Here is a 22505-nt window from a genome sequence, read left to right as displayed (position 1 = left end):
AGAGCGGGGTGGTAGGGAGGTAGGGTGGCCCTTTGCCGTCCTCACCATTACGGCCCCTCCTTGTAGTGGAGGACTTTCACTCCACTTATTCACTGGGTGGATAAGTGGGTTTTCACGTCCATCTTATTCACTGGGTCCTCACAGCCAGGTTCAAATTACTCAGTCCTGTGCTATGACGACAGATCACGTTGTCCCGGTGACATCTCAAGTATTGAGGGGCCTGTGGTCAGAGACTGGCTTCTCACTCAAGCCCGGCTCATCTCTCTGTACAGCCCCCTCTCCCACAGAGTGTCTCTGGGTAAGCTTTGGGTTTCTGCCAACAAGGTTCTTGTCCGTTGTGATTAATTTATAGTTGGAGGAGTTGCAGAGATAAAGACCACAGAGATCCCTGCAGGACCAACCACAGAATCTTCACTTCCTGCCCTGATAACAGTCAGAAAGGCAGCCAAACTAATGTATGGGAACATAACGAGGGGGATGGATGCCCAGGTTGCGTGAACACCTGTCACTCTCGTCAGAGCACCTGGGCCCACGACCAGGCTGAGGGCTTCTGGTTTCCTGAGTGGGGTGTCCTCTAGATGCTGAGCCCAGGAACGAAGGACACAGCTTTGTCAGTTTGACATGATAGTATGGCTGTTTCTCCTATGAGCTGTGCCCTGAGGAGAAGCTCAGTGCCTCAGAAGCCACTTTTTCTACGATGTAGGACTCTCCATCCCGCAGAAGAGGTGGGCTGCAGGATAGGGGTGAGACAGGGCTCCGCAGGCTTTGGCTGGTCATTAAGACCCTGGCTTTAGGGTCAGCTTTCAGGTTCATTTGTCACGTGACTGGGGCTGGCTGTTTCTTTTTTTTGAACAAATAGAGGACATTTCTCAACCTCTCTTGCAATTAGGTGTGGCCGCATGTCCGAGTTCCAGTTGATGGATCATGGCCAGAAGTGTGTGCCTCACAACTAGGCCTGGCCCCTGAAAACCTCCATGTGTTCTCCATGGCCTTTTCCGTCCTGTGGTCGCCCTGGGAATTGTGCATGGAAGGATGGGAGGGGTCTGGATCCATGAGTCATCTTGTGCAGAAACCCTGGACAGTCGTGGAAACCCACTTTGGACTTTTCATGAGTGAGAAAGAAGCTATAGGGACTCACTTGTTGTAGCAGTTAGCGCAACCCTCACCACTACAACTATCCAACACCGGTTTTTCAAGAAGGCAGCCTTTTTTCATCTTACACACCTTGTCATTTTTATTTACCAAGCACTTGGTGGGCGAGTGTCAGGCTCTTCCATGCAGGCTTTCATTCAACTCTGATGTTCATTCTATCATCGCCTCCATTTGACAGATGAGAGAAGAGGCTTAGAGGGGTTATATCACGTGCCCAAGGACACATAGGCAATAAGTGGCAGAGCCATGACTTCAGTCAGGTCTGTCTGACTTTGGAATTCGAGTTATTAACCACAGTGCTCCACGGCCACTCTGTCACAGCTACTCTCTCTCCCCACATGGGTGCCAGGCCACAGCTGCCCGTATCTGCATGGCCCTCTGAAGAGCAGGGTGGACCTGCACGGTTATGGGTTTATCTGGAGACTGCAAGCTACAAGGTGATTTTTCCCGAATGGTGCTTTTAAAATCACCTCGTATTACTGGATGTCAGGAAGTTGCATAGCTTACAATTCTCATAGTTATGGCTGCTGTTTGGGGATCTAGCATTAGAAGTGCAGAAAGACTATGGAGAGGGGCGAGGAACAGAATTTCTCTCTGCAGGACAGCCCCCTTGGGGGAGGGGACAAAGACTTGGGGCTGCTTTGTCAGAGAGGAGCCAGACTGAGAATGAGACATGAAGATGTCCTTCATTCAGCAGAGTGGCACTTGAGTATCATGATAGTTTAGATCTCTCCTGGGACCCAGGGAGCAGGGGATGAGGTGACTACAGTGTCTGGCATCAAATAGTTTGCAGTTCAGTCAAGCTGGGAAGGCAGGCACACAGCTATGTGCTGAGATACGTGCTTTGGGAACAGCGAACGGAGAGCAATTCAAGTCCATGGACAGATCCAAGAAGAGGGCTCATGAGCATCAGCTCAGCAGGTAGGCAGGAGGACAAAGGGTGTTACAGGCAGAAGAAGCAGCAAGTATAAAGACGTTCTGGGCACAGCATCCCAGGTAAGGAAGTTGAGGGCAGCCTGGGGCATCTGAGCCCAGGCAGGGGTGGCAGGAAGCAGTGCTGTAGAAGTAGTTGAAAGATGGTGTTTGTGGCTGACTCAGGGTGGGGGGGGGGGAACCAGCAAAGCGGGCAAAGGTCCCCTGGTGTCCAGGAGAGAGACAGGTGCTGGGGAAACAGGTGAGAAGTAGAGCTGAACCCAGGTGGGGAGGATGAAGAGAAGGGAAGAGGCTTGAGAAGTTAGGGCGGTAGATTCAACAGAGCTTGGCTAATGATTGGGTGTTGGGCAGGTGGGCAGAGATAGGGGCCAGGTGGACTCCTGCTTGGTAGCTTGATGCATGGTGTTGCCACTGATGAGGCTGAGAAACCCAGAGAAATTCAAGGACTTACAAGTGGTCCCTTGCCGCAGGCAGTCAGAGCAGAGCTCTGGGTTTCAGCGGCCTGGGTGTCAGCAGCACGTGGATGATGTGACGGCCCTTGGCCTCAGTCACAGGGAAGCATCAGGAGCATCATTTATAAGGACTAAGAGTGTCTAGGCCTCATCAGGTCCCCAAATGCTAATGGCTCCTGTCTGGGTCAGGACATTGTCCGGTCCCCACAGACGCAGCCCCAGCATACCCAGGCAGCTACTCGTGGAGACAGAGCTGAAATCAGAGCTCCAATGAGACCAGGGCTGAGCTGCATGAATCATCACTGACCACAGGCCTCTCCTGCTGAGCGAGGGGAAATTCAGCTCTGAGAGCTCTTAGTCCGAAGATGTTAGGTTGTTCTGTGAGACACATTTGTAAGTAAAGCAAAAGACTGCTAGGGCACCCTGTGACAGCTTTCCCTGCAAACACACGTGTGCACAAACATATATACATACCATTTCCTGCTCAGAGCACGGGTCCCTGTTGGCAGGGGATGTTTTAAAACAGAGCTCATTACAGCGAGAAATGGAGCCAACTAATTGTTTCAGAACAACTGAGACCCTTCTGGGACTCGCTTTCCCACTCAGTGATATTTCCAGACTGGTGCCCCCTCAATAGGGTGAAATACAGGGTTCTCATCCCAGGTGACTTCAGCCCCCTTCAACATCAAGACCCAGGGCTTGAGCACCTTTGTTCCATTGGGCCTGTCAGCTCAGCTGCCCCCAGTGCCCAGGAATGCTGCCCTCTGCTGTTTGGTCGTCTCTGTCAGGCAGATGATTGGAACTGGTCCTGGTGGGGCTCACATTGATGTTAGGTGTGGACCATGGTGTGTCCCCAATACGGGGTTGGACATCAGAGTAACAAGGACCGCTGACTCTGTGGCCTCCACAGTCAGAGGCATGGAGTGTTGGGGCTGGAGGGGCCCACACACCATGGAGCGAGCCTGACCTCAGTTTACTAGTAAATGGGAGACCTACCCATTTGGCCCAATGGTCTGAGCATAAATGTCCTCTAGGGAAGGCTTGCCTGGTGCCCCAGAATAGGCTGAGGCGTTGTCACCACCCTCTCCTAGCGCTCGGCACTGGCCTCTTGCCGTTCTTACTTAAATGACTGCAGGGTTATTTATTGTCTGTCTTCCCCATCAGCTCCAGGAGGACAGGGACCACCACTGTCCCAGGCACTGCTGCCTCCATTCCCCAGCACAGCTCCTGAAGTGAACGCAGGATGACTTGAATGCTTGTAGCAAACATTTGAGACCTTACTGTATAGTGCTACGCTGGGAACACAGTCAGGGGCAGCCCCGAGAGCTTGCAGCCTGATGGGAGAGACGGCGGGTGGGGGATGGGGGTGGGGGTGCCCAGCATGGATGCCATGTGGATGGGGCAGCTGATCCGAGCCCTCAAGGAAGGGTTGGCAGAGGGCACAGAACAAGTGTGAGGGCTAACAAGGGGTCCTGGCCAAAGAGCACAGCCACCGCAGAAGATGGCATTTGGGGGCAACACGTGTGACCATAAGAGGCACAAGGTAAAGCTGGATGGCTGTGCCAGGCCTAGATGTCCAGGGCGTTGCATGACAGGCCAAGGGTCCCGACTTTATCTTGGGAATTGAGGCAGCCACGGAAACCTGTTAAGAACAGGGCCATGGCATATTCATATTTGTGGACAAAGATAGCCCTGCCCCTGGAGGCCAGTGGTGGGGAGGCCCTTTCTGGGGCTGTGTGTGATCCTGTGGTTAAGACAGTGATGGCCTGGACGCAGTCACCGTTGGGATGGACAGGAGAGAACCCCACACGAGGTGTTGAAGTGGGGCATCCTCTGGACTGAGTGGCATTGTGGGTGGGCATTGGGAAGAGGGGCAGGGAGAGAACCACGCTTCTGGAAGGGCAGGCCCATCTGGCGGGCTGGCAGTGTTCCGAGGGCATCTTATTCCCACCTGGCTACCCACTGAGCTCCTGTGAGCTGTTCCCCTCTCACAGATGAAGGATCGTAAGGTAGAGAAGCTGCCGTCATCCAAGAACTTAGACATCCAGCTGTAGTGCTTCATTCTAGGGGCAGGTGACATCGTTGTTTTTTTTGTTTTTGTTTTATGAAGCCTTCAGCAAATTGATCAGCCCTGGTCTCAAGTCTATGAAAATGCAATTATTAAACAAGTGTATAGACTGTAGCCAAGAAATCCCATTTTCTTTTACATCATGCGGCATAAAGGCAAGACACTTAACAGCAGTTATTGTCAGAGTAACCTTTCAATGGAAATGGCCAATAAAATCAATGTCATGGTATAAAACAGTGAAAAACTGTCTCTTTGGGGCCACAAGCGCTCCAGTGGAGTGTGTCAACTGGGCTCAGAGGGCTCAGCGGCTGCAGGCCGTGGCATCTGCTGGCCGGACCTGTTTCTTGCAGGGGCCAGAGTGTAAGGGGAACGGGACGATGTGCAGTCTGCAACGGGCCTGACGGCTGTGCCTCTTCCCTCCACAGTGTGCTGCTCACTGACCCAGCTCCGCCAGGGACACAGTCAGGGCCACCGCCATGTCCAGCCGGGGCGGGAAGAAGAAGTCCACCAAAACCTCCCGGTCCGCCAAGGCGGGAGTCATCTTCCCTGTGGGGCGGATGCTGCGGTACATCAAGAAAGGCCATCCCAAGTACAGGATCGGAGTGGGGGCGCCTGTGTACATGGCCGCCGTCCTTGAGTACCTGACAGGTGAGTGCCCGAGTCAACCGCCGACACCACTGGCTCCCAGTGCGGCAGTTCTAATGGCTTTCCAAGGACTGATGGGACTTTCTGATTCCTTTTAGTTGGCAACTTTTTGAATCTACAGAAAAGGTACAGGAATAATATAGTGAACGTCCTCATCTAGATCACCAGATAACACTTTTGTCCCCCCACCCCATGTGTTGCTGTGTGCATATGTATCACACACGTGTACGTTTATTTTTGGCTGTCCTATATTACATGGTTTATTTTCAAATTTCCTCAGTGGTCCCGGTAATGCCCTTCATAAATCTGGTTAGCTTTTTTTCCTGAGTCAGGACCCGTTTCAGAGTCAGACGTTGTATTGGGCTCTCAGGTCTCTTTAGTCTTATTTAATGTAAAACAATTCACCAACTTTTTAAAGATCTTTCATGACACGGGCATTTTTGGAGAGTCCAGGCCAGTTGGTTTGCAGAATGTCCCCTCGGTCTGGGTTGGTCTCATGCTTGGATTCAGCTTGAACATCTTAGGAGAAGAATTGCGTAAGTGATGTTGAGTCCTTCTCTGGTGTCACGTGAGGACGCACCTCATGTGGTTTTGTCCTGTCATTGATCATGTTCGGTTTGGTCATTCGAATAAAGTGGTGTCTGCAGATTTCTGCACACCCTGAATCATAGTCTTTCACCCAATGGCTTTAGCATTCCCTGACGATCTTACCTGAATCTGTTATTACCACGGTGGTTACAAAACAGTGATTTTTCTATTTGTCATGTCTTCTGCATTTATTAATTGGCATTCTTCTGTAATGAAGGACTTTCCTTCTGTCCTTCCCTTCTTTTTGTTTTTGTGCTGTCAATGTTGGTTCAGGGATTTTTAAAATTTAGTGGGTTATACACTATCTTGTCATATTCATTATGTCTCAACTTTGACCCTCAAGCTGGTTCTCGTGTCCTTTTGCCATGTCGCCATCAGTTTCTGTGCATTTCCTTGCTTTCTGACATTATGGGATAGTCTCATCTCACTGTGTACTTTCCCTGCCTCCGTCTTAGAATCAGCCATCTCTCCAGGGGTTCCTTGGACCTTTTCATAGGTATAATCTTATTGGTCTTATTAATGGCTCCATAGCAATTGTGGGAGGTCAGCTGGACAGGGATACCACCCCATTTTTAGTGATGAGAAAACCGTCCTCAATGCATGAAAGGACTTGCCTGGTGTTACCTATAACCAGTAAGGACTTGAGACGGGACCCACCTTCTGTTGTCCTGTTGTCATGTGTTTACCACTTACTGCTCCATCCACCATCAATGTAGGTGGCAGGAGGGGGCACTCTTGATCCTTAGCAAGACAAAGTCCCTCTTCCAAAGTGATACGGTCGGGCATCCGAGAGGGGATTGCTTCTTGTTCTCCAGGTCTCTCAATAAGGCAAGACCCAAGGTTCCCCTGTGAACAACACATTCATAATTGGTGTGTCATAGCATGAACTAGGCCTGATTCTCCTCACTATATAGATGAAGAAACAGGCCCAGAATTTATGTGACACACCCAGGCAAGCCATGTGTAGCATTGGCAGCCAGCCAGGGAGACCGGGGCGAAGTCACTAGATAGAAATCAGAGGCCATTTTCTAGTTCTGGCCTGGCAGTTTATATGCTATGTGACCTTGAATGAGTCATTTAGCCTCACTGGACCCCAATTTCCTTACAACTCAAATGGAGACAATAGTCCTACTCCACTAACTCCAGGCTGCCGTGAGAGCCAGAGGGGCTTTGTTTGACCGTAATGGGAAAGCTGGCACGATGTGCAAACCCAGCCAGCCCGTTTCCTGGTTCCCAAACACCACGATGCCCCTATTACGGGGGTTTTCGTAGACACGGTCGTTAGGTCACGTACAACATCAGTTTCATTTCTTCCATCGAGCTTCCTCTTTGTAGTTTGCAGGGCCTGGGATGGGGGAATACCACTGCTCCATCGTAGCCAAGGTAACCAGTGCCTGTGCCACACAGAGAATCTGTATGTTTTCCCTGTCTGTGCCTGGCTGGCTCTAAAACCGAGCAGAGTGCTCATGAGTTCGCGGTCAGCGGGTCCGCTCTCTGGGGGCCAGAGACCTTGACCTGTCGCGCCTGTCCCTACTTATCACAGGTGTGTGGTCCCAAAAGGGAGCGAGAATGGTCAGGACAGCCCATCACTAGGGCTGGAAAAGTAGCTCACAGCAAATCCTTCCTCTGGTGTTAGCCGCTGTATATGAAAGAATAATACGTATTTTCAAGTTTTACCAGGGTTATAGTTCGCTGAATCGGAACCATTTTCTCTGGCCGCTTGCAGTGCCGAGCCATTGCCATGACCATTGTCTCATGCCAGCCCCCAACATGGGACCTGGCCCGCGTGGCAGTTGCCTCGGGAGGTGTCTTGCTGTTAGTGCAGTGCTGAGTCACTGCTGTGGCCACTTGTGTCCCGTTGCCTGCTGATGGGATAGGAGCTAAGCTCTTGGGCCACGTCCAGTGAGGACACTGCTCTGTTCTGCCTTTAGAACAACGCTGTACCCACACTGACTGCTCTCGGAAGGTGACCTGCGCCCCTTGGGCTGGGATGTGGGAGCCGGTGGCTACAGGGAAGTCCAGAGCCTTGGTTTGGGTTTGTGGGTGAGAAAGAAAGGTGGACAAGCTCTCTTTCTAATCTGCTCTTCGCTTTCGTTTCACTGAAGACCCTTCTCCATTCATTCCACATATTTATTGTGCACCTGCTGTGTGCCAGGCGCCATGCCAGGCTCGGATGAGAGCAGAGGAGTGATCAGGGCAGAAGTGGTCTCTGTCCCCGGGGAGCTCCTGGTCCACTGGGGAGAAAGGACCACCCAGCCCAGACCCCCGATGGTTACTGACTGTGATACATGCGCGAAGGGCATGAACAGGCCAAGGGGGCCCGGGCAGCTGGCCGCCTGGAGATGGACTGGCTCAGGAGGGCGTCTTGGAGGAGGAGACACCAGCTGGGACCTAGAGAAGAATATGGTGCCAAGCAGCCCTGAGAGCTGGAAGAGGGGCTCTGCCTTTTGTTCATGCTCGATGCTCCTACTGGGTATCGGCCTTTTCCCAGAGCTTGGGAAGACATGGAAAGAGGGAGAAGCCAGGGTACCAGCCCTCAAGCAGCTCAGGGCCTCGTCAAGAATGTCGCCCAGACCTCATGCTCTAACACAAGGCGTCTGAGGGAAGTACCACCCACTCAGCAGGTCCTCACTGAGAGCTGTGCTGTGTCGGGCACTGGGCTATGAACCAGAACAAGACCTATCCCTTGGCCAAAGAGCTTTCTGTCCAGAGACAGTGCCAGGCAAGAGAAAGGTGGTGGTCATGCAGGCCCGCATGCGCTGTGAGTGGGCGTCAGAAAACATTTCCATGGAGGACGCTTGTGGGCTGGAGCTGCCCTGCTCATCTAGTTGTCACCTTCAGCGCCCTATGGAGGGATTGACTTCCTGTGTGCGAGGCCCAGACTCTTACAGATGGCATACACAATTGCAGGCATGGCGATGGACATTGCCACACAAGACCCTTTTGAAGGGTCAGGCCAGGAGGCTGGGCCAGGCCTCCTGCCTTCAGAAGTCCCCATTGAGAGATGACATAGGAGGGTCTGGATGCTCACGTGGCTAGGAGGAGTGCTGAGCTGCCGGGCCCACCTAGGCCTTGGTGGCTCTGGAGCGGGGAGCGGGGAGCTGACGTGTTGGTGGCCAGCCCTGAGGACCACTTGGAGTGGCATGATCAGTGGACACCAGATCGAGGCAGTGGGGCTCAGTGGTTAAGAGTGTAGACCTTGCTGTCAGCTGCCGTGTCTCAGTCATGGCCTTGGGCGAGTCACTCACGTCTCCGAGCTGTGGTTTCCTTGTCTGTAAAATGGGGGTGACATAACTGTCTCATAGGGTTATTGCCGGCTGAAATGAAATGCACGTGAAGAGCGTCTCCGTGCTGGCACAGTGTGTGTAAGTGCCCACTTGCTGACTTACATTCGGGTTCCAGCAAAGAGAAAGGAGTTTCCAGTCATCCTGCTCTGGCTGCCAAGGTGGCGGGGTTTGCCCACTTCCCTTAGGGATCTCGATGGGAGCTGTCACTGCCCACTCTTGGGTGTTGTCCTCTCGTTTGGTCAGAACCCACTGGGCCTCACCAGGTACCTGCAGAAGGTCTTGGCAGCTTCAGGCCTACTCCCTCTGGTTTGTTAAAGCTGCCACTTGACTCCTCCTCCTAAAGGCTGTCACCCTCAACACCAAGATGCCCTGTTACCAAACTCTTCGGTCTGGTCAAAGGCCACTTCTGTCCTGAGCTCCTGGCATGTTCATGGGAACCCTCTCGAAGGATTATCCAGTTAGCCAGGAGCTGAGCATACCCAGCCCTGGGCCTGTGTTAGGCCGGAGCTGAGGCCAGACCAGCACGTCTGAGCAGGCAGCAGCCCTGCAGGCCGGGGCCATCAGAGCCCATCGAGCTCCCCTGGGAAGAGCATGTTTCAGGGCTGAGGGATCACACAAGTACCCCTCCTGAGGGTCTACCCCAGGCTGGGGTGGATGTGGGGTGGAGGTTGTAGCCTTGTGTCTTATTCTGAAACTTCAAGCTGGCATCTGTTTCTACTCGTGGGTCCACAACCCAATATCTGCCGAACTTCAAAGGAAAAGTCAACACCTGGAACAAGCTTGAGTCTGACGATCAGACTGCTCCTTCTTCACAGCTCTGTGCTCCTGGCTCTGCAGCTGTGCTGGGCTCTTCCCAGAGCTCTTCCTGCGGAAGATGGTGCTGTCTGCTGTCTTCTCAGTGTCAGGGCTGCCTGCGCCTCACTTCATTTTCTACCTCTCTGCCCTTGACCTTCCAGCCGAGGGGAATTATAGAAGCCCCATCTCTGTGGGTTGCTGTGAGAATTGATGATTGCATCTCAAGAATTTAGCCAGCGTTCATAGTAAACATTCAATAAACGATAGATAAAAGTAAGTATTATGGGGGAACTGCGGCAGTTTCTTTGAGGTATCATCTTTGCCCCCACAATACTGTGGTACTTTTTTCGTAACTGATATTGAAAGGGAACAGTTTCGTGAGTTCAGCTCGGAACATCTCTGGAGTCTCTGGGCCGTGCCCAGCGTCGTGCTGCACAGTGCTGGCAAGTGTGGAGATGTGAAATAAGCAGCACGCGACATGGCCTTGACCCCAGTGGAATTGCCATTGATGTTGGGGACATACAAGCCCACACACCAGTAGGGGAATAGGGCAGACCTAAGGGATCAGTACCTCAGTCCCACTGTGGGGGGGGAGTGTGTGGAAGAGCAAAGAGCACGTGTGTGATTTGACGGCCAAGGCTCTGGGTCAGCATTGCTCAAACTGCAGCAGGACTGAGGTGTTGGCAAAATGTAAGCGGTAGTCCACCAAAAAATAGGGCTGTGTGATCGAAATGGGGAGTCGACCAGATGCACATTCCCCCCTTTTTTTAATGATTTTTTTTTTTTTGGAGAATATTGGAGAACAGTGTGTTTCTCCAGGTCCCATCAGCTCCAAGTCATTGTCCTTCAGTCTAGTTGTGGAGGGTGCAGCTCAGCTCTAAGTCCAGTTGCCACTTTTAATCTTTATTTGTAGGGGGTTCAGCCCACCATCCCAGGCGGGAATTGAACTGGCAACCTTGTTGTCGAGAACTCGTACTCTATCCAACTGAGCCATCGGCCGCCCCTACACATACCCTCTTTTGAGGTGGGTATAGGGATGACTGATGAGTTCCTCACTAAAGGGACTTGTTTTAGTTTGGGAAGCACCGAGAAACAGCTTTCTTTACTGTAGGACTTTTCAGAACTTTTAACATACTGGTGTCACCGTGAATCCCCAAGGGAAGAAACTTTGATACCTAGTGGTTCCCAAACCTTTATCACAAAAGGCTTTCCAGGAACACCTGTAAGCATTGGACACAGTACAGTGATGGGGACACTGTTGTGGGATAAGCCCATGAGAAGTGGCACTGTGAGCCGTGCTGAGTGAAGAAGCAAAATCGAGAGTCACCATAAAGAATGAACTTGGTCTGGCTTGCTGTGACAGCGTGACAGAGAGTGGGACTAACAGAAGCCGTGCGTTTGTTCTGCTAAGCTGAGTTGCTCAGGCACTGACTCAGGGAGGGCCTACCACCCTCCAGGCCTGTGCCAGACACTGAGATCTGTGAGAAAAGTCCCTGCCCAAGGAACTTACCGGGGGAGGAAGTGCTCTTGGAGTCATTTTACCCAACCCTTGGGAGAATAGTCCTGGTTCCTATTCATCAAATCTAAACCGATATGTGATGACATCTTTTTCTTTTTTTCTTTTTTGTCCAGAAACCCTGTTACATAGCCTGATAACACACCTTATTCTACCAACTTACCTCCTAGGATTTAAGCCTGTTTGCAAAAATCAAATCCTTTCTCAGAGGATTTCTCCACATTCGGAGGATGGAAAGCCCTGGCTACCAGCTCTCCAGGCTGAATGTTGACACTTTGTAATAAGCATAGGCCTTCCCACGGGGACCGCTGTGAGAGGTCTGCTGATTTGGAACCTAAGCTCTGGTCTGTTTAAAAACCTGGTGTCATCGTGCGTTTCCACCTCTCACAGTGTAAAGCTGTGGCTAGAGGTTTCTGTCTTCTTTGGATCTAATCCACAAAATGATGAGGGTATTTGGATGTGCATATTCTTAACCCCCCACTCCTTTTCCATTTTCCCAAGCCCTGCCCCTCCCCACCCCCCATGTTTCGGACCATGGTCTTCCCTCTCCTGTCTCTTGCCAGAGACCATAACCGCCACACTTCTAACAGTCCCCTGGTACCCCATCACAGCAGGCACTCCAGTCTGAAGCTGCCTACGGCATTTCACTTGGTGAAGTTGACAGGGCCCGCTTCCCACCTGGGGAATAAGCGGGGTCCCCTGGGTGACCGTAAGACCACTTTATAGACTGAATGAGGCCTGGCCCATGTGCCTGACTGCATCCTGCAGTAAAACCCCAAGGAAAAGGGATGGTTGTTAAAAATACACATTGCCGCCTGGTTTTGGCTACTGAAAGGATCACCCCCATCCCAAGTTTCAGCTCGTTTGATTTCGGATCTGTAACCCGGGTCAGATGTAGCCCATCCCTTTGATGTTAGTCACTGGGTCACGTTCCATCCCTGCCCCCGTCTCTTGTAAGTGCAGTAGGGAGAGCCCTCTCCTGTCAGCTGCACCTCCTGTTGCACCCTCATTTCAGCAAACATCCACACACTTGGCATTTCTGGCCTGGGGAAGAAAGGCTCTGACAAGCGTGGGGGCTGCGGTAGGCAGAGCCTGCACTTGGCTCTGTCACTTCCCCTGGCCTCTTTACCACTTTCTTATCCGAGACACCCAAGTGTGCTCTGTACTCACACAGCTAAAAATAGGGCAGGAAGAGGACAGTCAGGCTGGCTCCCTGATGCTCCAAGGCCCTTTGAATTCCTACGTCTCTTGCTTGTTCGTGTGACCGCCCCTGCCGTAGACTGACTAACACGTCAGGCCAGGACCCAGCTAACTCTTGCTATACCTTCTTGGCCATTCGTGCTCCCCTGAGGCTGTCAGCACCCCACATGCTGATTGTTCTGCAAGGCCCTTTGCCAGCTTCATTTTCTTAAAAGCAGACAGACAGACAAGAAAACTACAGGAAAGAGAAGACGAAGGATTTCAATAAGCCAGAAGGTTGAAGCTAGAAAAAAGTTGGAAATCCTGAAGTTTGAAACTCTAGTGTGTTGGGTACGTAGTGTGTACAGACTGTATTTAAATGCATATTCCTTTTTGTGGTTATATGAGCAATTTGTGTGTGAGAATTTTTTTTTTAACTTTATTGGGGAATATTGGGGAACAGTGTGTTTCTTCAGGGCCCATCAGCTCCAAGTCGTTGTCCTTCAATCTAGTTGTGGAGGGCGCAGCTCAGCTCCAATCCAGTCGCCATTTTCAGTCTTTAGTTGCAGGGGGCGCAGCCCACCATCCCATGTGGGAACTGAACCGGCAACCTTGTTGTTGAGAGCTCGCACTCTAACCAACTGAGCCATCCAGCCGCCCCTCTGGAAGCTCAGCGGCAGCTCGTTGTCTTCAATCTAGTTGTGGAGGGAGCAGCTCACTGGCCCATGTGGGAATCGAACCGGCAGCCTTGTTGTTCAGAGCTCGTGCTCTAACCAACTGAGCCATCGGGCTGCCCCCTGTGTGTGAGAATTTAAGAAGCTAAAACTCATAATCCCGCTGCCCAGAGATACAGCAGCTGGCACCGAATGCCTTTTGTGTATATGTGTACATGCATGAGAGTTAGGTTTTTATTATTCATTTAATTAGCTGTTTTTATTAACGCCTGCTATTGATGATCTTCATTGACAGCCAATCACAGAACATCATCACTGCGCATCATCTTACAAAGCAGATCGTGCAGTAATTTAGGAGATGCTCCCCGCATATGCTACCCATCAGTCCTCCTTCAGTCTCCCGGGGAACAAGGAGTGTTTGAGAAAGCAGCAGTTTAGCGCTCGGCACCTTCCACATTTCCCTGATGACGTGATGTCAGATGGCAGCTGGTTAGCAGACCCAGGTGGGGCAGACCTCGGGGCTTGAGGCTGGCGCGTGGAAACCACCCCGGGCTGGACTTCCCCAGGGCTTGCTTCACTGCCGCTCCCAAGATGTGCACGTGGCAGTGCAGCGTGAGTTCACACCCCTCCCAGGGAACATGCGTCTGCTGTAGAGCTCAAAAACGAAGTTTTTATCTAGTCTGCATGCCGTCCTCCTAAAGAGTCCACGAGCTTGTCCAGCACAGTGTAAATGCGACTGGCCTCACTTCATGAAACAATGGCCCCATTTCCCCCTGCTCTCCCAGGGCCGGGGGTTGGAATGTATCACTTGGATCAGAGAAAGGAAAGGCCTCCTCGTTTTCTTTGGCAAATATTTCCTCCCAGTGTGTGACTTGTCATCTTAGTCTCTTTACAGTGTCTCACAGAGCAGAAAATTTTAATTTTAATGAAATCCAACTTAATCAACTTTTTCTTCCATGTACAGTGCCTTTAGTGTTGTATCTAAAAAGTTATTGTCAAACCCAAAGTCATCTAGACTTTCTCCTCTGTTTTCTTCTAGGAGTTTTGTAGTTTTGCATTTTACGTTTAGGTCTGTAATCCATTTTGAGTTAATTTTTGCGAAGGGTGTAAGGTCCGTATCTAGATTCATTTGTTTGCATGTGGATGTCCAGTTGTTCCAGCACCATTTGTTGAAAACCTCTCGGCTTTCTTAAACCATGTTGCATAGAAATCCTCAATGGTCAAGGAGTTGCACTGTTGCTTCACGATTTCCCTTTGAAGGGTAATACGCAACTTTCCTTTCTGCCTTTGGGGTCTGCACGTGCATAGACAAGTTTCATATCAAGGGTTCTGTTTTTGCTGGGACCAATGGAAAAGCACTATAAAACCTGCTTCTGGATTCAGGCAAGGAAAAAGGTGCGACCGAAACTAAGTGTGGCTCTTTCATCTCAGACCTTCCATCTGGGATCACTTTACTTCCGATTGAAGTACATCCCTTAGAATTTTATTTAGTGAGGGTTTTTGGTGATAAACTTTCTCAGGCTCTGATTTTGAACATGTCTATCTCATCCATAAAGTTTTTAGCTCTTATTTCTTCAATGCCTCTATCCTAGTCTCTTTCTCCTTATGAAACACAAACATATGTTAAGGTTTCAGTCTATCTTCCATATCTGTTCATCTCATTCATATTTTTCATTTCCGTCTCTCTGGACTTCTTTCTGGATGATTATTTTTGACCAATCTTCCAGAACTGTCTACCAGTTTAATTCTCTCTTCATCTATGTCTTATCTGCTGTTTAATTCAGTCACTGAATTTTTTATTTCAGTTTTGATACTTTTCATTTATACAAGTTCCATTTGGTTCTTTTTTGAATCTGCTTGGTCATTCTTTATAACCTCTTCATTTTCAAAGTTTGCTTTAAATATGTTATACGTAGCTATATATTTATCAGAATAAGTCTTTTTTTCAACTTATTAAGGAATAATTGACAAAATTACATACATTTAAAGTGTACAATGTGATAATTTGATATACGTATACATTGTGAAATGATTACCATATTTATTTGAACAATCCTAATATCTGAATTTTTTATGAGTCTATTTCTTTTGGAATTAGACCTGGATTTTTTTTTTTAATGAAGTATAATTAGAATTAACATTGTTCAGAAATCCTATTTCTCTCCAAGTTTACAGAGGAATTCCTTCATGCTTTTGCTTTGTATTTTTGTGGTTTAATTTTTTTACACTTTTACTTTGACCCCTTCTGAATTTATCCTGATGTATAGTGTGAGATAGGGATCAACTTAATTTTATTCCAGGTGGTTACCCAGTTATCTCAACACAATTAATTGAATAATCCACCTCTTCCTTGGTGATCTGAAATGCTACCTTTATCATACATGAAGTTTTTTGATATAATTAGGGCTATTTCTGGACTTTTTCTCTTTCCTTGGTCTGTCCTGTAATATACTTAATAATATCTTTCTCATATCTGATGGGTCTCTCATTGTCTTTTTTACTTTTATGGAGAGTGATTACTTTCTTTAATAGGTGTTGCATACGAATGGTAAGATTCACGTGTTCCCAAAGGACATACTGTGAGACGTGATCTCCCTCCCTGCTCTTTTGCACACCCAGTTCTCCCAGGAGACAATCAACGTTATTGTCTCTTATCTGTGTTATATATCTATCTAAAGATTCTTCTTTTCCCTTTTCATTTCAAAATATATCTAGAAAATGAAATGTCAAAAAATAGTGAATCAGGATAATGGGTACATGTGATACACAGAGGATGACCTTTAAATTTAAGCCAAAATCTTGGTTGGAAGAATCTGATGATCCTTGATCTGCTCCTAACCTCCCTGCCGCCCCGGTCCCTTCTGTCAACCTTGAGTCTTGACCTGAGACTGTGAAGTGAGGCTTGTCTGGGTCCTGGTTCATCACGCGGCTGCCTTTGCCTGGGACGACAGCTTTGTAGCTCACACCGCCTGCCATGGATCCTGAGTGTTTGTTCTAATACATGTTCTAATACATTTCCAGGCCAGTGTGCTGAGAATGTCCCTGCACGTCCCTCCTTCCTCGCCACCTGAATGCTGCAATGCCTGGTTCCCTTGTTTAGTTATTCATCTGTAATGACTTATTTACGAAAGAGTTAACCAAACTCTGACCAAGTGCAGGGTGCCGAGCTGGGTGCTGGGGGTTGAAACAATCATTGATGATTTCAGCAGATTTGTATTGAGTGTCTGTGGTGGGCCCGGCATATCCCAGGCCATATTCATGACCCCAGGGCTGGGACTGGCCTTCCCCACCCCTCTCTTACCATTGTGTACTCAGCTCCCAGCACAAGTCTGACCTTTGCAGCCGCTCAGTAAATAGATTTTTTTATTGAAAGATAAGAGGACCGGTTAGAAGTGGATGAGTTTTAGGAGGAGGGAGGGTTGGTAATGTCAGATGCTACCAGGAAATGGATGAGGGTGAGAACTGAATTAGACCCTGGATATTTTTTAATGAAGTATAATTAGAATTAACATCAGGGTATGGTGGGCCGGACCTGCCTGAGGAGAGGCAAGTGGAAGGGTAGCTGTTGGTGGCAAACAGGAAGGGTTGGATGTATTCAAGGGCTGATCTCTCACTTCTGCCACAAAAGCCACTGAGAACGTCTCAGCTATACCTTGAAAAGCAGAGGAAGCCAGGAGCTGCCCAACCGATGAAAATAGCAGCATCTCAGGGTTCTTCTGTGGGTGACCATCAAGAGTGGCTTTAAAAGAACTATTTACTTACTGAGAGGAAAAGGAAACGGGTTAAGAATTCGACACATCTTCTCTCCCAATATTTTCCTGTTAAAATATCAAAACTAATAAAACATATTAATAGACCCCTTGCTTGCTTTCTCTACCTGAGGGCTTCTATGTGTAATCAACCCAGAATAAAATATCATGAAAGTAAAAAGCCGCTCATCAGAGCTATAAATAAGTTCCAGCAAGAAGACAAACCCACAGGGTATTAGCCACAGCCAGCCTCCCTCCATCTCCCTGTCTCTTCCTACCGCCCCCTCTGGTTCTGGTTGCCAAGAAGAGGACACAGACTCCTCAGATTGGCCAGGCTGCTCAGCCAGCCTACAGCGCTGACCCTCCCTCCGTCTCTTCCTTTATTTCCACCCCACCTTCCTCCTTTTTAAGCAAGTGCTTTCCATCCAGTGGCCAGAAAGTGTGTGTTGCCTGGTACTTCAGAGGCTGGCGATGGTGCCTGACACTCAGGTGTCCTCTCACGGGATTGATATCACCCCCACTTGTCTCAAGGGGACGTTGTCGACAGGCCATTAGAGAAGACAGTTATAAATGTCCTCCTTCTAGAAGGAGGCTCCTTCCCGGCCAGAGCTCATGTTTCTTGCCGGCAGGAACCATTTGGAACTCCAGGGCTAATCTGCTTCCCTGGCCATCAGTATCCTGACTGATGCTCCTCGTGGTAATTGGTAACTGCAGTGGTCTTTGGTTAACACTTATCTGTTGCTTCTGTAAATCTGGATATTGACTGCTGAAAGTCAATATCTGCTATTCATTCGGAAAATGAGGGTACTTAGCTTGAGCAGCAGAGCACGCGCGCGCGTGCGCGAGTGTGTGTTGCCTCCCACCTCCACCCCAGGCCCTGGCAGTCTCTGTTTTAGATTCAGATTGTGGCTTGTTGTAATTGTGGTGGTGTTTTGAGTGCTAGGCAAAGACAGAGCAATTTAATAAAACATCTGTCATCTATTGAGCACTTACTGTGTGCCAGGCACTGAGCACATGCTTCACATTTAGTAACTCGCTGACTCTTCAAACCACCTATTTTGCTTAGGAGGAAACTGAGGCTTTGAGAGTTTGAATAATTTCTCCGAAGTCACTCAGCCCCGTAACCCATCTCTAGAAGAGCGTTTCCTTCAGGCTCGCTATTAGAGCTGAGACCTCAGCAGTGAGAAGGAGAGGCCTGGGACTCAGGGCCACTCTGTCCATGTTACATCTCCTTTCTCTTCAGTGGATGTCTCAAGAGGATGGTACGTGCCCAGTCTTCCAAGGCTGGTCCTGTCCTCGACGGAGCCACAGCCTGGCTGAGGAGCCAGCATGGACTCCTGACAGGGCAGGCCCTGAGGGGCCCAGGGGATCACCAAAGGGCATATCAGACGTGGGCTGTAAAGGCTGGAGACAAGCCTGTGGCCTGGCGTGGACCAAGGACAGAGGTCCTTCAGGGAGGAGCCTGGAAGGACAAGTCATCACTGACAGGAAGGAGGAAAGTTTAGGAAGGAGGTGGGTATGAGCAGAAGAGGGGTGATGGCCGTGGAGTGACGTGTGCTGGCTGTAGCAGCAACAGGATAAGTGAGGTCCTGGGGAAAAAGCACTCATGGCGAGAGGTGGCCTGAGGGCTGCCATGAGGAGCCAGAATCCTCGGAGGGGGTGGGCAGTGCCTGGTTGGGTGTTGGGGGTTCGTATCTCTCAGCAGCGCGGAGGGTGGATGGCAGGGCCAGAAGCTTTTTGCCTGGTGTCTCTTCACTGCCCCCTTAGCGAAGGGGAGGTGGAATCCTGGGTGAGAGAGCCTGGGCAAACCTCTAGACAAGTGGCCCTCGACATTGGGAATGAACTTGGGCAGATTGGGCCTGGGCTGGGCTGGGCTATTACAGATAACCTCAGGAGTGGCATTCCCTCTTGTGGGCCTCCCCAACTGTGACACACTCACATTGCTCTAAAAATAATCAGTCATGAAAAGAACTACAGAAGTCTTCATGTGCTCAGAGCTTTCTTCAAGAAGCAGGACTAAGCAGGCTGGGACAGGTGTCAGGGCAGGAGGGGGCTTGGGACATGTAGTTGCAAAAGCCAAACGGGTGGGTACCGCATAGCGGCCTCTTCTCATTTACTGTGTTTTCATTTTACTTTTTACATTTTGGAAAGATAAACTGTGCACAAGATAAACAGCACACAAGAGGGTGGAGCAAACTGTGTCCCTCTGATCTAGCCCCGATGCACTCCCAGGACGCAGAGCCTTGCCACGTCTCCATGAAGGATGTGTAAGCATGGATGACAGGTATAGCCTCTGCTCCCCGCACGGTGGCAGCCCACCACACACGCCCTTCTGCAACTTGTTTCCCCTTTTCAGAGTCCATCTGGGAACCGGCACCATGTCAGGGCTCTTTGAGTGAGTTTCCTCTTCACATTACACTCTTCAAATCATTTCATTTCAGCAGACATCTCTGATTGCTCACCCCTTCCTGAGATGAATTAAGAACAAATGGCTGTGATTTTCCATATCAAAACAAACATACATATTAACCATTTCCTTGTATTTTAATTTAGAGTCCTTGAAAGCAAGTGACGGGTGGGGCAGAGGGCCTTGGCCAGCTGTCAGCCGGGCCCTGGGTTACAGCAGGTTTCTCTGTGCCCTCCCAAGGCACCTCCTCCTTCCACCTTCCTTCCTGAGGCCTTGACTTGTGCTGCCTCAGCAGCTGGCTTTGGTGCTGCCCCTGCCGTGCATGGCACACCCTGCTGGGGTCACACAAAAGCCCCAGACCCCATCGCAAGGCAGAGACTGCCTGTGGGGCCCCCCTGGGTGCTGTGTTCCATCAGCACACGTCTGGCAGCGCTGAGGTTAAGCGGGTTCAAGTGCATTTTTCAAACACATGTAAACTGTTAAGTGTAACAGCAAAGAGTAAACTATGGGGGGAGGTTTTCTATATTGCTTTTCTCCTCCTCTTGCTCTCATGCACATCCATCTACCCAGCCAGCCATCAGTTATTTTGATAAAGGGAACTGAGGAAAAGCAAGTCTAGTTTTCTTCCCCTGGAAATCAAGCCTGCTATACTTTTTAAAAGATAAAGTGTATGGTTGTGGCCTCATGGATAGCATGTAACTTGGTAACTCATTAATCCTCATAAGCCTAGATGTGACCTCAATTATCACCCCCCCTTTTATAGAATGGGAAACTGAGCGAGGTTCAGGTATGTCTTGCCGAGCCTCGCAGCTAGGTGCGGGAGCTGGGGTGCACACCTGGGGTGCAGGCTGTCTGACAGCAGGCCCCCAGTTGTAACCACTGCCCTCCGCTGAAGACAGACCAAGGAGGTGAGCTTACACAGAAGCGCTAGAGATTTGGGGAAGGTAGAGAAAGGCTTTCCTGAAAGGGAAGGTCTTCATGCACTGGGCTGGTGGGTTAGGTGAAGGTAATGTTTGCCAAGAATCCTAATATCTCCTCTTTGTGAATGTGTATAATGCAAAGTTATTTTTTACATTGAAATATGAAAAACAATTAGCTGACTTGAGAAACTCCCCAAGTAAGCCATGTTTCTATCTCGTTGGGAGAGTTTGTGGGGAAGGTGGGAGACCGGATCAGATGCTGACCCCAGACCTGTGGCTCACGGGTCCTTAGGGGCACGGGGTCTGTAATGGGGGCTTCAACAGCAATGGACAAACGTGTCCAATTTGGAACATCTGCAGAAAAGCAACAGAATGACTCTTTCTTAAAAAAGAAATACCTTATACTGTGCATAGAAAACGCCACCCTCGATTACGGCCGTCGGTTTTATTTTCTGTGTGGAATCTCTGGTTCCTGGGAGGCCGCTGGGACAGGCAGACTGGAGAGCCGTGCTGTGGCCACCAGCCTGGGCCCGGAGCTCAGCAGGCTTCAGACCCTGCCACTCATCTCCTGAAAAGGCGGGGTGTGGGCCAGTGGGTTCTGGGCAGGAGGGAATTGAAGGACCCTGGTGCAGTCAGGCCACAGGAAACTCTTTAGCGCTCACTCTCCGATTGGGGTTGATTGGGTTAAAGCCTTCAGGGAAGGTGGATAACAGTTCTGAACTCTGTGAACTGCTGATGGAAGCCTGATGAGTCGAAAGAAATACAATAAACAGATTCCTTGTCATGTTGTTGGCTTTGTAGCAAATATCTGTTTTCTCCTTGGGATTACGTGAACATTGGCTTTTCTTTGATTTCTGCTTGTTATTTTCAATATTTCTTTTGTTAGAGGAGACGCTTCAAACAGCTCAGTAGAAGCCCCTGACTCTCCTTTGCAAGGTTTGTGTTTAGAATTTGGCGCAGCCTCCATACATCACCTGTTAGCTGTTAGGAGTCTAATTCTGCAAACCATGACTTCATCTCCCCAAAGGAAGATAGACAGAATGCTTCAGTACAACAGATATGGTTCAGTTCAAGATGTTTGGGGGGGGGGGGGGGAGACTCTAAGCCTTTGGTCTCTGGGTGAACTTGGAAAGTAGACCTGTCAAAGGTATTCACATTCAGACAGCTGGTCTGTAGCTGGAAAGGCTGCCAAATAATGCCATTATTCAAGGCTGTGAGAATCTTGTCAAGCGGCCTTAAGACGACAGTGCTCACTGCGTCTGGGGAACGTTGGGCCCACGGGTGCCTCTGTAACGCCTGCTGCTCTGAGGACAGAACAGGTTGCAGCGCTGGTCCAGGCAACTACAAATGGCGCCATCAGCCCAGGGCTTGCCAGAGACTGGAGTGGGAACCAGAGATGCTGGGGTTTCTTGCAAATTAGATCTTCAAACAAACAAAAAGATCTTTAAAATGCACTCACTAGCTAGCCAGGGTTACTCATTCAACCTATCCCCTTGGCAGCGCTTATAATTGGGGGACCTTAACCACACTTAGGGTCCTTTCCAGAGCTGACCCCAAGTGCTTTGGGCCCCAAACCAGTCCAGTGTCGGTCACTGGTAACAAAATGAGACTGTCACTGGCCAGGAAGATTTGGCTTGAAAGGTGGAGAAGCTGGTTAGGGGTCTGTTTCCTCTCCTGACTGCTCTTTCCAGTTTCCTCCAGTGCTTTTATATGGATTCCATTTGTTTTGGTTACAGCCCCTAGGGCTGTGGCTCCTGAAGTCTCCCTCCAAGGGCGGATGCAAGAGTTGCGCTCTGGAAACTGTGGAGAAAAGGATTGGCATCTGTAGATCTGGTGCTTTCCTGCTTCTCTTGCTCAGGATTCCTGTTCTCTTAAGCCAGTCAGCGGTAAACGTTTCAGAGATGCATAAAACCTTGCAAAGCACAAGCTACATCAAGTGCAGGAAACCCTCCCTGTGGGTAGGTGTGGTGTCCATCCCATTGCAGCAGAGCTGAAGCTGGCTCTGGCCCAGCCCAGGAGGCAGCCCCCTTGCTGGTGGGGGGCCCATGCCAGGGGGCTCGGGGCGCAGTGGCTGGCCCGGAGCCTGGCCTTCCATGACCAAGCTCAGGATCACTTACTAGGAAGGAAGCTTAATCAGTAA

At 49.8% G+C, this 22505-nt stretch overlaps 1 protein-coding gene across 4 annotated transcripts in view; it reads left to right on the top strand.

Moving 5' to 3' along the window:
- MACROH2A1 (macroH2A.1 histone) overlaps positions 1-22505 on the top strand; it is a 79113-nt gene that overhangs the window by 5000 nt on the left and 51608 nt on the right. For all 4 annotated transcript variants that reach the window (XM_074313539.2, XM_074313537.2, XM_074313538.2 and 1 more), the window contains exon 2: positions 5031-5253. In XM_074313539.2, the coding sequence (XP_074169640.1) occupies positions 5082-5253 (172 nt within the window). In that variant the 5' untranslated portion in view covers positions 5031-5081. The remainder of the gene's footprint in view (positions 1-5030; positions 5254-22505) is intronic.

This window comes from Rhinolophus sinicus, chromosome 5 (assembly GCF_057876585.1).
Source record: "Rhinolophus sinicus isolate RSI-liver-muscle chromosome 5, RSI-T2T, whole genome shotgun sequence".
Lineage (NCBI taxonomy): Eukaryota > Metazoa > Chordata > Mammalia > Chiroptera > Rhinolophidae > Rhinolophus > Rhinolophus sinicus.
The sequence above is the reverse complement of the archived record's forward strand: the minus strand, read 5'-3'. Positions and strand labels throughout refer to the sequence as shown.